We start from the raw sequence: 13,033 nt of genomic DNA on the forward strand, positions 1-13,033 counted from the left end.
CACAATCCGAAAGCCGAAGCCGAAGCCCGAAGCCGAAGCCGAGCGAGCGACGACGACGACGGCGCGAGGCTTGCCTTCTTCTCAACTCTTTAAGAGCTAGAAGAAGAGCAATTGCTTATATACCCATAAAAAACCTCTTCCTCTTCCAATATGGGACAATGCTCATTTGCCAAGGGAGGGGGAACTTAAAATTTCACTCAAAAATTTCATTTCCCTCCATTTCCATTCACCCTCTTTTAAGTATTTAATATATTAATTAAATACCTTAAAACCCAACAATCCCTCAATTGATTGATTAACTTTTTGGACCAAATTTATTTGTTAATAGTAAAATATTAACAGAAATGTTATTAAATATTTGTTTTAATAACAAAATATTAATATTAAATATTAATATTAAATCCAATCCGTTTTTCTGTTTTGGTAACAGAAAAGTAACTACCCTCTTCAATTTTCCCTCTTTATTTTCCCTCTTTATTATTGAGTAAATGGCCATTTATGTAATGGCATTTATGTTGTGGGCGTTTTGCATAAACAGCCATTCTGAAGAGACCCAACTTTGGCTATAAATACAACACTATTCTGCTCAGAATTTTAACTACAATTTTCTGAGTTTCCTCTCCTTCTTCTGCATACTTTTAGCATCAAAACAAAGCAAAAAGTAAGTGTGATTTGCTACCGAACTTTGTGTTCGCTGAAACACTGGGGTTTGAAGTACCACTACACCAGTGTGTAATTCGTTCTATCCTGGGAGGAAATAATCCATAACCTTGGGTACTAGGAGGGGATTAAATTCCTTAAGGAAACACTGTGAATTCAGTGGGCTCGAATTGGTTTATGTCATTTTTGTTTATATTCATTACTGTTTATATTCATTTATATTTCCAGAATTTATTTTACAAATACAGTGTAATAACAAATATTACACTAATATGACAAGTGAATTTTGTATTTTGGTACTACTAATTTCAAATGTAGAAGATGCTTCAACATCTAGAATGTGTATCTCAGAGACATAAGAAATATAATTTATTTTTGTGAGCAATATACAAAGAAGCCATAAGAGAAAGAAAGAATTTACCTTAAACCTATGAATAAACGGACGTAGTAGACGATCTTTGGAATTGAGCTAAAATTTGACCGAACAAGCTTAGATCTGTACAAGCTAGAACTTTGCATTAAAGATAATCACAATCTACAATTGACTTCGGATTTACTAGTTGCATTCAAAGAAATCGCACATCTAAATTTGGCTAAGTAAAAGAATATGAACTATTAATGTGTTATATTATAGAGATGAATACGACAAGAATTGATTTTAGTAGAAGAAATCAGATTGAATAATACCTTAGTACACTAGAAGAAATGGTGTTTGGAGAAATTTTTTGTTCTGGATAATGTTTCTGGTGGTAAAAACGGGAAGGAGAAACTCTTCAATTCATTTCAGATGGTGTTTGTGGTTTTGCGTGGGACCCACAATCCACTCTACCTTATTTTTATTTTATTTAATCCTTTCAACTGGCCCACATTCCACTAACTCACTTTTTCTTTTTTGTTTGTAATTTAATCCAATAGCAAATGGATCCCACAAATACACTTGTCGAAAATAGAGAATAGCCTCATACAACTATTGTTAGGTAAGTCTCACCCAAAATAAAATTTCTCCGTTGTAGGAGCTGAAAAAATATGACTTATACAATTTTCAGCACAAAGTTCATCAAATTTTGTATTGTCAAACACGGTGCCATGATCAGATCTTATGCTTACAGCATTATGGCTCATCTTCACTTGAATCTGCTTCCCAAAGGCAGCACAGACTGGAAAGATTTCATCCTTGGTTCTGAGGAACAAGGTCCATGTAAATCTAGAGTAGCCATCTACAATAACAAAGATGTACTTCTTTTCTCCTCTGTTGGGCATCCTTATAGGTCCACACAGATCCATATGGAGAAGATCCAGTGGCCTTGAGGTGCTTACTTCCTTCATTGGCTTGAAGGAGGACCTGACTTGCTTCCCTTTCACACATGTATTACACACCTTGTGATCCTTGAACTTTGACTTAGGCCACCCACGAACCAGGTCCTTCTTGACTAGCTTGTTCAACAAGGAGAAGCTTGCATGTCCCAATCTTCGGTGCCACAGTTCAGCATCACTCAAACGTGCAAGGTCCCCACTTTTCAGAGACCCAAAATCTGCAACATAGATTATTTTGAACCTTTTCGCCACCAAAACCACTTCACCAGTTATAAGATTGTGACTGTGCAAGACTTTGATAAGAACTCCACTTTGCTTCTTTTGTCGCAGATTTGAGAGGCACTGAGCAGGCTGTATTTCAAGCCATTCACATAATAACACATTCTCAATTGAATGAGTGAATGTCTTCCCAATTTTTTCAACTCCCACAATGTATCCCTTTTTGACATTACTAAATGACACACTCCCAGTTGCAGGGCTTTGAGTGAAAGAAAATTATCAGTACTTCCAATCATATGTTTAGAGCAGCTGCACTATCCATGTATCATCTTTGGCTGTTTCCTCTCACTGCTCCCTGCACAAGGAAACTAGAGATTAGACTTATGAACTCAAACAAGTTTGGGTCCCCCGTAATGAGGAAAGGAGCGAATTATACTTCTTTTTGTTTAAGCATGCATCACCAAGTTTCTTATTGTAGGAACCAGGTTCCCCAGCAGTAGATACTTTTTCAACAAAGACTTTGTTTTTCTGTTGGGACTAAGACCTAGCTTTACAGGAATATTTGAAATGATCAGTGTTACCACAATGAGTGCAAATCCAGTTATCAGTACTGTAACATACTTGCTATATGGATTGTATCAGAGGACCAGGTCCACTTTAGAGATTTATCTATCTCATTTTTAACCCCGTTTAGATCTTTTTAAAGTTGTCTATTTCTCTCAAGTTCAGCACAAATACTCAATTTTACCCTTTTGAGTTCATTTTCAAGCTTAATGTGTGCCTCACTTGCCACTTCTTTTCCTTTGAAGAGTTCATGTAATTTTCTATTGAAGCTTTTATAGAATTATTGTCCTTTTTTAAATCCTCTACTATTTCCTTTAGATCCACAACTACTACCAACAAGTCATCTCTCTCATGTTCTGCCTCTCCTAATTTCTCAGTTACAATATTTTTATCATTGATAAGATTATGGTAAGCATCAATCAAGACATTAGCTAGAGATACCAGCTTCTTTTGAGAGTAAGACTTTAAATTTCTTTGACGTATAGAAAGTTTACCTCATCGTCATCATCATCTTCATCCTCATCAGATTTTTTCCATCAGGGCAAATATGAAGTCATATTCTGCTGCTTCGCTTGCAACGCAACGGCCATCATGGAGGTGTCACCTTGTTCACCATCTCTCTCAGATTCACTAGAGAAATCTCCCCATGTAGCAAGAGCTTGTTTTACAACATTATCAATGACATCTTTTCTCTTGAATTATCTGTTTGGAACCAGGTTCCTCTTGGCCGTCTTGTCTGTGTTGTGCTTGTAATATTCCTGCTTGTGGAGAGGATAATCTTTGATGAAATGTCCTGGCTTTTTGCATTTGTGACAGGAATCATAGCCTTTTGTTCTGCTAGAGCTGCTTTTTTTCGGAATAGGCCATGTCAGTATCATCACCACTTGAGTCACTATTGTCTACTTTGAGAATCAGGTTCTTTTTTTTGGATTCTCTTCTTTCATGATCCTTCTTCTTCTTCATTTTGTAGGTCTTCAGATTTCTAATGAGTTCGTCAATCGTCAACTTTTGCAGATCTTTTGCCTCCGTGATAGCATTTACTTTGCTCTCCCAAGAACCAGGTAACACACTGAGTATTTTTCTGACTAGTTTGTTCCTTGGAATAATATCTCCTAGAGAATGGAACTCATTGATGATGGAAGTGAAGCGAGTATGCATGTCCTGGATGGAATCATCATCCTTCATCTTTAAGAGTTCATACTCAGTAGTGAGCATGTCGAATTTTGACTACTTGACTTGAGTTGTACCTTCATGTGCTTTTGGAGAGCCTCCTAGATCTCCATGGCAGATTGACAAGCTGAGATTCTATTGTACTCGTCTGGTCCAATACCACCGACGAGGATTTTCTTTGCTTGAGAGTTTTTCTTGATAACTTTGCGATCGACATCATCGTATTCCTTCCTTGTCTTTGGGACTGTGACTATTGTCTCGCTAATGGTCTTCATAGGGACGAAGGGTCCATCACAGATAACATCCCGAAACACCGAATCTTCAGCCATGATAAAATCATGCATTCTTGTCTTCCACCAGCCATAATATTGTCCATCGAATCTTGGTGGTCTGTATGTTGATTGACCTCCTTCAAAGTTTGGTGGAGCAGCCATGTAGATCCTTTCTAGGTGTTAGCCTTATAGAAAAAACCTGCTCTGATAGCAATTGAAGTAAACTAAGAGTCCACCAAACTGTATAGAGAACCTATTTCTCTATCACTTCGCACAGAACACACACACACACATACACACACAACGATAAGTAAATAACACATCAGTATTTTACGTGAAAAACTCTAAGCTCACGGGATTAAAAACCACGACCTACACTTGTAGGTAGAGCCGTCAAAATAGGCTTGGCCCGTGAATCCAACCCAACCCAGCCCGCTACTTGGGTAGGGTTGGGTTGGGATATTTTTATCCCATTTAAAACTGAGGCTTATAAGTTCGGCCCAAGTCAGCCCGCTGGCTCTTGAGGCTTGACCGAGGCTGGGCCTAGGCCGGCTCGTGGGCCAAAAATTAATTAAAATTAAAATTTAAATATTTAATATTTTAAAAAAATAAAAACTAAAAAAATTATTAACTATAATCCTTATTCCTTAACCTTAAATTTCTCATTTACTCGTCCATATCAACTGGAATTAAAATTTTTGATATGCATGTAGTATGACAAGATTAGTTTTTCTTTTGCTTAATTAACAACAAAATAGAAAAATTTTAAGTGGCCAATGATTAATTTGATTACTATAATATATTATCAATAATTAAAGTGCTCTTCAGTTTAGAAAAAGATCAAGTTTTAATACCCAAAGAAAATTGACAACACTAACAAATTTCATGAATTTTAAAATTTTTATGGAGTATAATGATAAAATTAGCAAATGATGTTAAACATGAATTAAAAAACCTCAACATATAAACTTATTGAACAATCGCTGAACATGAGGAAAGTGAAAGAAAAATATTTAAAAAATATGTAACGTTAAAAGAAGAGTTAGAGATATAGAATTTGCATTTCAATTATGAGATTTCTTGTCAAATATTAAGATTCTTGTACGCTCTAAACAAACAGAAGTCGTTTATATAATTAAGAGACTATGTCACGAAGAAATATTTAAAGATATAAAGAAAAAAATTCTAAAAAAAAAATTAAAGGGCCAGCCAGCCCTAGCCCGCGACCCTCTTAGGGCTGGGTTGAGCTGGTCATTTTAAGGCCCATTTAGATGAAGGGCCGACCCGCCCTAGCCCACCAAATTGAAAAGCCTGTGAGGCTTAGGCTAGGTTGCTGGGCTGTCCAGTTTTGACAGCTTTACTCGTAAGATTTTAACTTCACTAACCGAGCAACTTTAGATTACAACCTATTGTAACATAGAAATTAAACTCTTAATCCCTTACCTACTTGCAATAACTATATTGCAAGCCTCTTTGTAATAACTCTATTATAAAGCTCACCACTTTGATTAACTCTAGTCAAACACAAACACGAGGTTTATGGTGTACAAAGATATCCCGCGAGATGCTTTTAACTAAGCTGAGTAGGAATTTCAAGTGAATAACAGTAACAAAGACACAACAATACTAAGGACACTCAATGTACTCAATGTTGGGATCTGGTCCTTTGTTCGGTTGCTGCTTTGTTCTTCAAGCCTTGGAGTAAATAAAAGCGGCCGCACACTTGAGAGTAAATTATGTTTTAGGGTTTGCAAGTGTGTGTAATCCCTTGCCTCATGTTGATAATATATAAGTGAGATCACTAGGATGATGCAAGCAAGTATCTGGTACACAACATGCTTCAACAGTGACCGCAGTGCATCAGCTTTAACAACTATAAAGAGTTGATTTGTACTGTGACCGGAGGAACAGATAGCCATCTGTTCCCTCTGTTGTTCCCTTGACTGATATCATTGGAACTTGTGCTAGACATGTGACTTGTTGTTCTGAGCACAAAGAGGCTTGTATCAGGTTCCCTATTTGGTTCTCATATGAAGTTTGTTAAATCATCAAAACATAAAGGCACATAACTTCAGAGGCGGATCCAGGATTTTAGGTTTATGGGTTCCTACAAAAATCTCAAGTTAATATACAATACTAACTAGATGAACGGACTGGGTTTCAAGCTAAATATTCTTATACATTTAGAGGGTGTTTGGCTAAGCTTATAAGCTGGTCAAACTGGCTTATAAGCACTTTTTGGCTTATCTACGCATTTGGTAAAATTAAAAGTGCTTATAAGCCAAAAATAAGCTAAAAGCCATAAGTTGGTCTCCCCCAACTTATCAAATTTCAGCTTATAAGCACTTTAGGTTTGACCAAAATATTTACTATTCTATCCCTAAAATACTTCTTTTTAAAATAAAACTCTTTGTATACCCAATTTTTTAGCTGCTTATTATTAATTTCAGCACTTTTATCCAAACACGTAACTGCTTATTTTTTAAATCAGCTTCAGCACTTAAAAGTGCTTTTCAGCACCTATGTTTATCAGCTACTCTAAATCAGATAAGCCAAACGGGCTCTTAATGAATTTTTCAATACAAATATAAGTTCTAGACAAAAGCTACTGGGTTCACGGAATCCGTAGCTATTGAACTGAATCCGCCCCTACATAACTTATTAGGTCTACGTATACACTATTCTTCCGAGATGCCACACTATGATAATTACGTTTGTGTTACTGTGTTGTAGTCGTATGTGGCCTTGTGAAAGCACCTACTTCGGGCTACTCATACGGGCTTTTTCTTTGGGTCGTGCAGAGTCGGAGTTCTAAAAGCCCATAAACCATGCAAATTGCATTGTCCTTAGATCAGCCTGCTTTAGCGACCAACAAATTAAGCCGACGCAGAAACTGAAGGTTCGATAGATCCGCCAGCACACGAGGCTCATCGGACAGCCAATAGTAAAGAGATAAGAAATGCCCACGCCATTGCACGCATACCAACACATTCTCAAACAATAATGAATAACCCACGCTTTTCAATCACCACATTTATTCACGCGCCACCAACCATTTTCTTAAGATTGTCGAGTGTCCTTAACGCGCTTATTGAAAGCGACTTGATCATCCTTTTTGGTATTTTCCCTCCATATTATTCATGACCGATGCCACTTGACGAAGCAAAAATCCAATCCGTTTCTTGTGTTGTTCCATATTCATTGCTTCTTTACTTCACCTCTCACAAAAAGTTCTCTCTTCTCTTTTCTTCTATTCTATATATAATATAATCCTTGTGTATCGTAATTCCGTTCATCAAGTTTTACGATATCACTGTACTGTAACGTCGTGTGTTATCAATGGCGGCAGCACCAATAGTTGACGCAGAGTATCTGAAGGAAATAGAGAAGGCACGAAGAGATCTTCGAGCACTTATCTCCAGCAAAAACTGTGCTCCTATTATGCTTCGTTTAGCGTATGTATGCAGAATCCTCAAATGTTTTGGAAATAAAAATTGTTTTGATCTGACATTATATTTTCGGGATATATATATTGCCGCAGGTGGCATGATGCAGGAACGTATGATGCAGCAACAAAGACTGGAGGACCTGATGGATCAATCAGGAATGAGATAGAGTACAAGCATGCCGCTAACAGCGGTCTCAAAATTGCAATTGATCTTTGTGGTGAGCTTTTTAACCTTTTACTTTTCTGGAGTTTTCGCTCAAGATAGTAATTACCTCAAGAGAAATGAATTTGTGTTCGTCGATGAATTGTCAATGCGATGGTTAATGATTAATTGTTTCAGTTTAAGTACATGAGTGTTTTTGATTGATTTTGAATATTAACAGCTAATTATGTTTTACTAGTATATTGCTCATGCTTACCCTTTTGAGTTTTCATTCGAAAATGAAAAGTTGAGCATTAAATTACACCTTTTTTTCGGAGTTCTGTAAAGGATTAGGCTGTTTATATGTTTAGTAATTAAATCAAATTGTTCTGCAATAATAGGAGTCTAGCTTTAGGTTGAACAGTTTCTCTCTATTTAGCATTACAATTTTTCTCTTTCCATGAAAACAGACAAAATATGTAGTTTTGTCTAAATTAAGATCGACTGATCAGTGTCTTCTGAATAAGCATCCTCCTATGCCCCCATATTTTGTTTATAATGTATTAAGTGCTTCTTTTGTCAGTCTAATCAATTTTGAAGCCAGCGATACTAATTCCTATCTTCTAATGCCTTTTAATTTATATGGAGTACAGAAGAAATTAAGGCCAGACATCCTATAATTACGTATGCTGATCTCTATCAGGTGAGGATACTTGTGTCGAAGATTTGTTTCCATTTTCTAAAGGTTCTGGTTAATTTTATTTGTCTTACTAGTAATGCGTACTACCAATTGAGGAATAAAAATGTTCTGTTTTTTACGGATTTGAGATTGTGCTTAATCACCTTTTTGTTTGGCACTGCAGCTTGCTGGAGTAGTTGCTGTTGAAGTAACTGGAGGTCCTACCGTTGATTTTGTCCCTGGTAGAATGGTACCGAAAAGATGAAAATGTGCCCCCGTTTTCGATTTTAAACTTTACATACATTTGGTGGACTTGTCTTTAATCAGTAACTTCCACCTTTCTACCAGGATTCATCAAGTTCACCAGAAGAAGGGCGTCTTCCTGATGCCAAACAAGGTTAGTCATCTAAAAAGGTTTACTTATCTGATCTATCATTTGAAATTAAGGTAATAGATAAAAGGTGAAAAACTCAGAATTTTTATCTAATTTAACTGTCAAGTTTACAATCTGGGATACGTATCATTTGATGATGGAACAGGTAGCTTACTCTGTTCTATATCACCATGACAAGGGAAGGCATACTCATTCTCTACTTCTCTAGTAGGAAAAGAATCTATGAGAATAGAAGATAAAAATAATGAATAATCGTTAGTACTTGTTTAAGATTAGGCTTAGAACTACAGAAATACATGCAGAGCATATTTGTAAAGTTATAGCAGCTGAGGTGCACTGTGAATAATTGAGTTAAACTTGATTCAGAGAATGAAATATAAGTGGAGCTTTCATCTATCCTATTTACGTTACCATTTTTGGTTCCTAATTATTGTTCTTGCATTATATTGCTCCTAAACAACTTGAATACTTATAAAAAATTTCCTTGGTTCTGCATCTATGTTAAGGTCATTTGTCAATAATCTTGTAGATGACATAATTTAGTTTTTTTTTTGTTGCTAAATTGCACTAATCGCTTTGTCTCCTAACATGTTTCTACGTTTTGTTAACACTATTCTCAAGAAAAATTTATAAAGGAAAATAATGTAGTCCAATTGGTGGGAGCTCTTGAATATTATGAACAATAACCTTGAACTGGACTTGGTGATTATCCTACTGGAAAAATTCTATATATTGCCAAAAGTGCTACCAAGCTACCTTGGAGTAATAAGAACTAGGCATGTTTTTCCGAGAGTGCTCTACAACTGAGTGCTCTGACTTTGAAACATATTCTCAGCATGTTATCTCTTACTTTGTTCAACATTCTAATGCCTTTTAGGCCCATCACACTTGAGGGATGTCTTTTACAGAATGGGACTCACTGACAAAGATATAGTGGCATTATCTGGAGGCCACACACTGGTATTATATCGCATGTATCTGAATCTAGATACTGATATTTCTCACGCAGTTGTCTTAAAGTTCTTCTTTTGTGTTTCCTGTTGCAGGGAAGAGCACATCCAGAGAGATCTGGCTTTGAGGGACCTTGGACTAAAGAGCCTTTGAAATTTGACAACTCATACTTTGTGTAAGATTAGTATATGCAGGAACCTCTTTTATATTTCATCGTTGTTAAAAGAAAATTTTCATGACTGCTTGCCCAAATGATTCAATGATCTCTTAGGGAGCTCCTCAAGGAGGATTCAGAAGGTCTCTTGAAACTTCCCACCGATAAAGCTCTGGTTGAAGATCCACTATTTTTCCCCTATGTGGCACTTTATGCAAAGGTATTAAAGCTCATGTTACTGTGCATAGTTTTAATGGTCAATTGTTGTAGTACATCATTTAAATTCGTTACTACTAGACAATATTGCATAATGCAACAAGGAGAGTAACATTAAAACCCAGCAAGGCTGGCTAAATTGCTGGAAATTTATCTATCATTTGTCACTCTGTCGCCATTCTTTGCTTTCTCATACATCGACGATTACTAAGGATTTACGTGCTAGACCATTATTTCCTATTGATGGCTTGACAAGCATAAAACTGTGGCAAGTGCGCTGGAATATTTTGCAACATACTATACCCTTGACTGGTCCACCCAAGGTCTGTCACTCTCATAGATCTTTATTGAGCAAATGAATGAGCAACAATCCTATTTGAATCTTTCTTCCAACTTAACCAATATGCATATCCATTTGGCTAAACAGCTGCATTATTCTTCAAGATTTCTGGCAATCTCACAAATTGTTTTTTCCTAAACAATCTCACGCAAAAGCTTTTTCTGTAATAGCTTATATCTACTTATTTCTATGACAGGACGAAGAGGCTTTCTTCAGAGACTATGCAGAGTCACACAAGAAGCTCTCAGAGCTTGGATTTGCACCACCTTCATCTTGCTTCAAGTTAGCAGTAAAGAACAGCACGGTGTTGGCACAAGGTGCTGTTGGAGTTGCTGTTGCAGCAACTGTTGTAATACTGAGTTACTTCTATGAACTCAACAGGAGAATCAAGTAGGCATAAGCAAGCACACAGGTTCCATTACATTGGCGAACTCAATTGAAAGCAAATTGGCAACTGAATAGCTCCATAATTACAATGGCATATACTAGATTGATGATTGTTACTGACACCGCAAAGATGATGCTAGTATTTCGTTATGTTTCATCAATAAATCTTGGGATTTGCTGCTTGTAGCTACTCAAGTATAGAATAACATGCCTTTGGCAAATTTGAACTATACATGGTTCCACTTATGGTTCAAATATATTCCTCATTGAGCAAGAATTATCCACAGAATGGCATCACACTCTTAATTCTCTCTGTTTTCTACTAATTGTCACTTATGATAATTTGTCGCAAAATGAAATAAAACTAGGAGATACTGTTGTAATTTTAATCTTATTCGCAAGTCAAAAACCCGATTGGAATAATCTTAAATAGCCTTTAATTTATTTATTACTACTATATTAAAAACACAAAACTACTTAGTGAAATGTCGTTACTCTTTTTTAACCTTTAAAATAGAGTTCACACTGGGAAAAAATAATCATTGTCATCTTATTATTTTTCTAATATTTAGGACTTAATAATTAACTTAAATTTTGACCGTTAACTCTTTCCTTATTAATGTAAGAACTATTAATATTTAAGAATTTAAATCTATCCATAACTATAATATTCTTTAACATACTATGGAGGAAGGAATCATAATTGGGCGTTGGTGACTTCATTAAAAATCCTTGTTTTCATAAAAAAGTATTATTTCACGGAGAAATATAAATATTTCGATCTTTTATTTTCTCGTGATAATCGAAAAAATTAAAATTGGATAACCAAATTGAAATGTCAAAAATCATAAATACTACCTGGTATAGTAAAAAAAATGTTAATATTTTGAGCACCGATGTTAGCCACCAAGCATCTTTTTGTAAATATTTAAACAATTTTTATTTTTTACTTTTTAAAATAGTGTACACGCATAACGCGCGTATCATAATTTAATTTAAATTCTTGAATCAATTTCAAAAAGGGGTCGTTTCAGTCCCATCAATGCGATCGACCATTCTAGTTGTCTGCTTGTTGTACTTTCATAATTTGGAAATTTGGGGCATGACTAGGATGCAACAAGGTAGTTTTGACTAATCAAATTTATCTTCAGTTAAACAAAATGAGTAGTTTTAGTCCAATCTCTAATGGAGCTTATAACATCATAAACGGATTATTTACTAATTGCGAAGGATAAATCGGGTGTTGTTTATAATAACTACTGCTTTGACATTACGCGTTGAACATTTATATTTATGCCTTTATTTTTGTAAAAATTGTACGGGGCGTCCTATTTGGTCGCCCCAATTTAATCTATACCCACTTTTTAAAAAAGTTTTAACTTGTACCCACTTTTTAAACAACTTCACGCATTTTTCTCCTCCTCCTTCATTTTCTCCTTCTTCTTCTTCTTCTTCTTCTTCTTCTTCTTCTTCTTCTTCTTCTTCTTCGGGGTGACAATGATTTTATATGGTGGTTGTGAATATATTTTAATGTAGTTTATGATATTTTACAATGGTGAGCTATTATGGCGTTTTATTTTTTACTATTGCTTAGGATTTCTTCTTCTTTTTTTTTCTTAATTGCAAAATGGGTTCATTAGATTTAATGTTGTTTTGACAAATTGAAGATTGAGGTTTGTTCCTGATGATATTTGGAGGCTATGTTTCAAATTTGAGCTCATTTGGAGTAGATTTAGGTAGTAAATCGTATATTGGATTGTTATAATCGAAGAACAAATTTTGGTTTCTGGGCAATTTTCTCTTTAGGCTTATTGGCCTTAAGTGAATGAAAACGTTTGTTGCACTTCAGACTTTTTGGCCTTAAGTGCATCTGAAGTACAACTTTTTACTTCAAACTTATTGGCCTTAAGTTATGCAAAACGTTTGTTGCACTTCAGACCTTTTGGCCTTAAGTGCATCTGAAGTGTAATTTTTCACTTCAGACTTATTGGCCTTAAGTGCATGAAACTATTGGTTACACTTCAGACCAACTTGGCCTTAAGTGTATGTGAAGTGCAAATTTCACTTCAGACTTATTGGCCTTAAGTGAATGAAAACGTTTGTTGCACTTCAGACTTTTTGGC

At 35.6% G+C, this 13,033-nt stretch overlaps 1 protein-coding gene and 1 long non-coding RNA gene across 2 annotated transcripts in view; one reads left to right on the forward strand and one right to left on the reverse strand.

Moving 5' to 3' along the window:
• The window catches only part of LOC109208528, a 14,676-nt gene extending 13,215 nt beyond the window's left edge, over positions 1-1,461 (reverse strand). The window contains exons 1-2 of the long non-coding RNA XR_002065190.1: positions 1,348-1,461; positions 1,082-1,156 (exon numbers count right to left, since the gene is read on the reverse strand). This is a non-coding gene — a long non-coding RNA (uncharacterized LOC109208528). The remainder of the gene's footprint in view (positions 1-1,081; positions 1,157-1,347) is intronic.
• Positions 1,462-7,205: 5,744 nt separating this feature from the next.
• LOC109208522 (L-ascorbate peroxidase 3, peroxisomal-like) lies at positions 7,206-11,196 on the forward strand. Its single transcript, XM_019371648.1, has 9 exons — positions 7,206-7,654; positions 7,741-7,865; positions 8,443-8,492; positions 8,653-8,718; positions 8,817-8,865; positions 9,740-9,822; positions 9,909-9,988; positions 10,085-10,187; positions 10,720-11,196. Exons 1-9 carry the CDS (start codon positions 7,539-7,541, stop codon positions 10,915-10,917), a joined length of 870 nt encoding a protein of 289 aa, XP_019227193.1. The 5' UTR covers positions 7,206-7,538; the 3' UTR covers positions 10,918-11,196.
• Positions 11,197-13,033: the final 1,837 nt, after the last annotated feature.

This window comes from Nicotiana attenuata, unplaced genomic scaffold (genome assembly GCF_001879085.1).
Source record: "Nicotiana attenuata strain UT unplaced genomic scaffold, NIATTr2, whole genome shotgun sequence".
In the NCBI taxonomy this organism is placed as follows: domain Eukaryota; kingdom Viridiplantae; phylum Streptophyta; class Magnoliopsida; order Solanales; family Solanaceae; genus Nicotiana; species Nicotiana attenuata.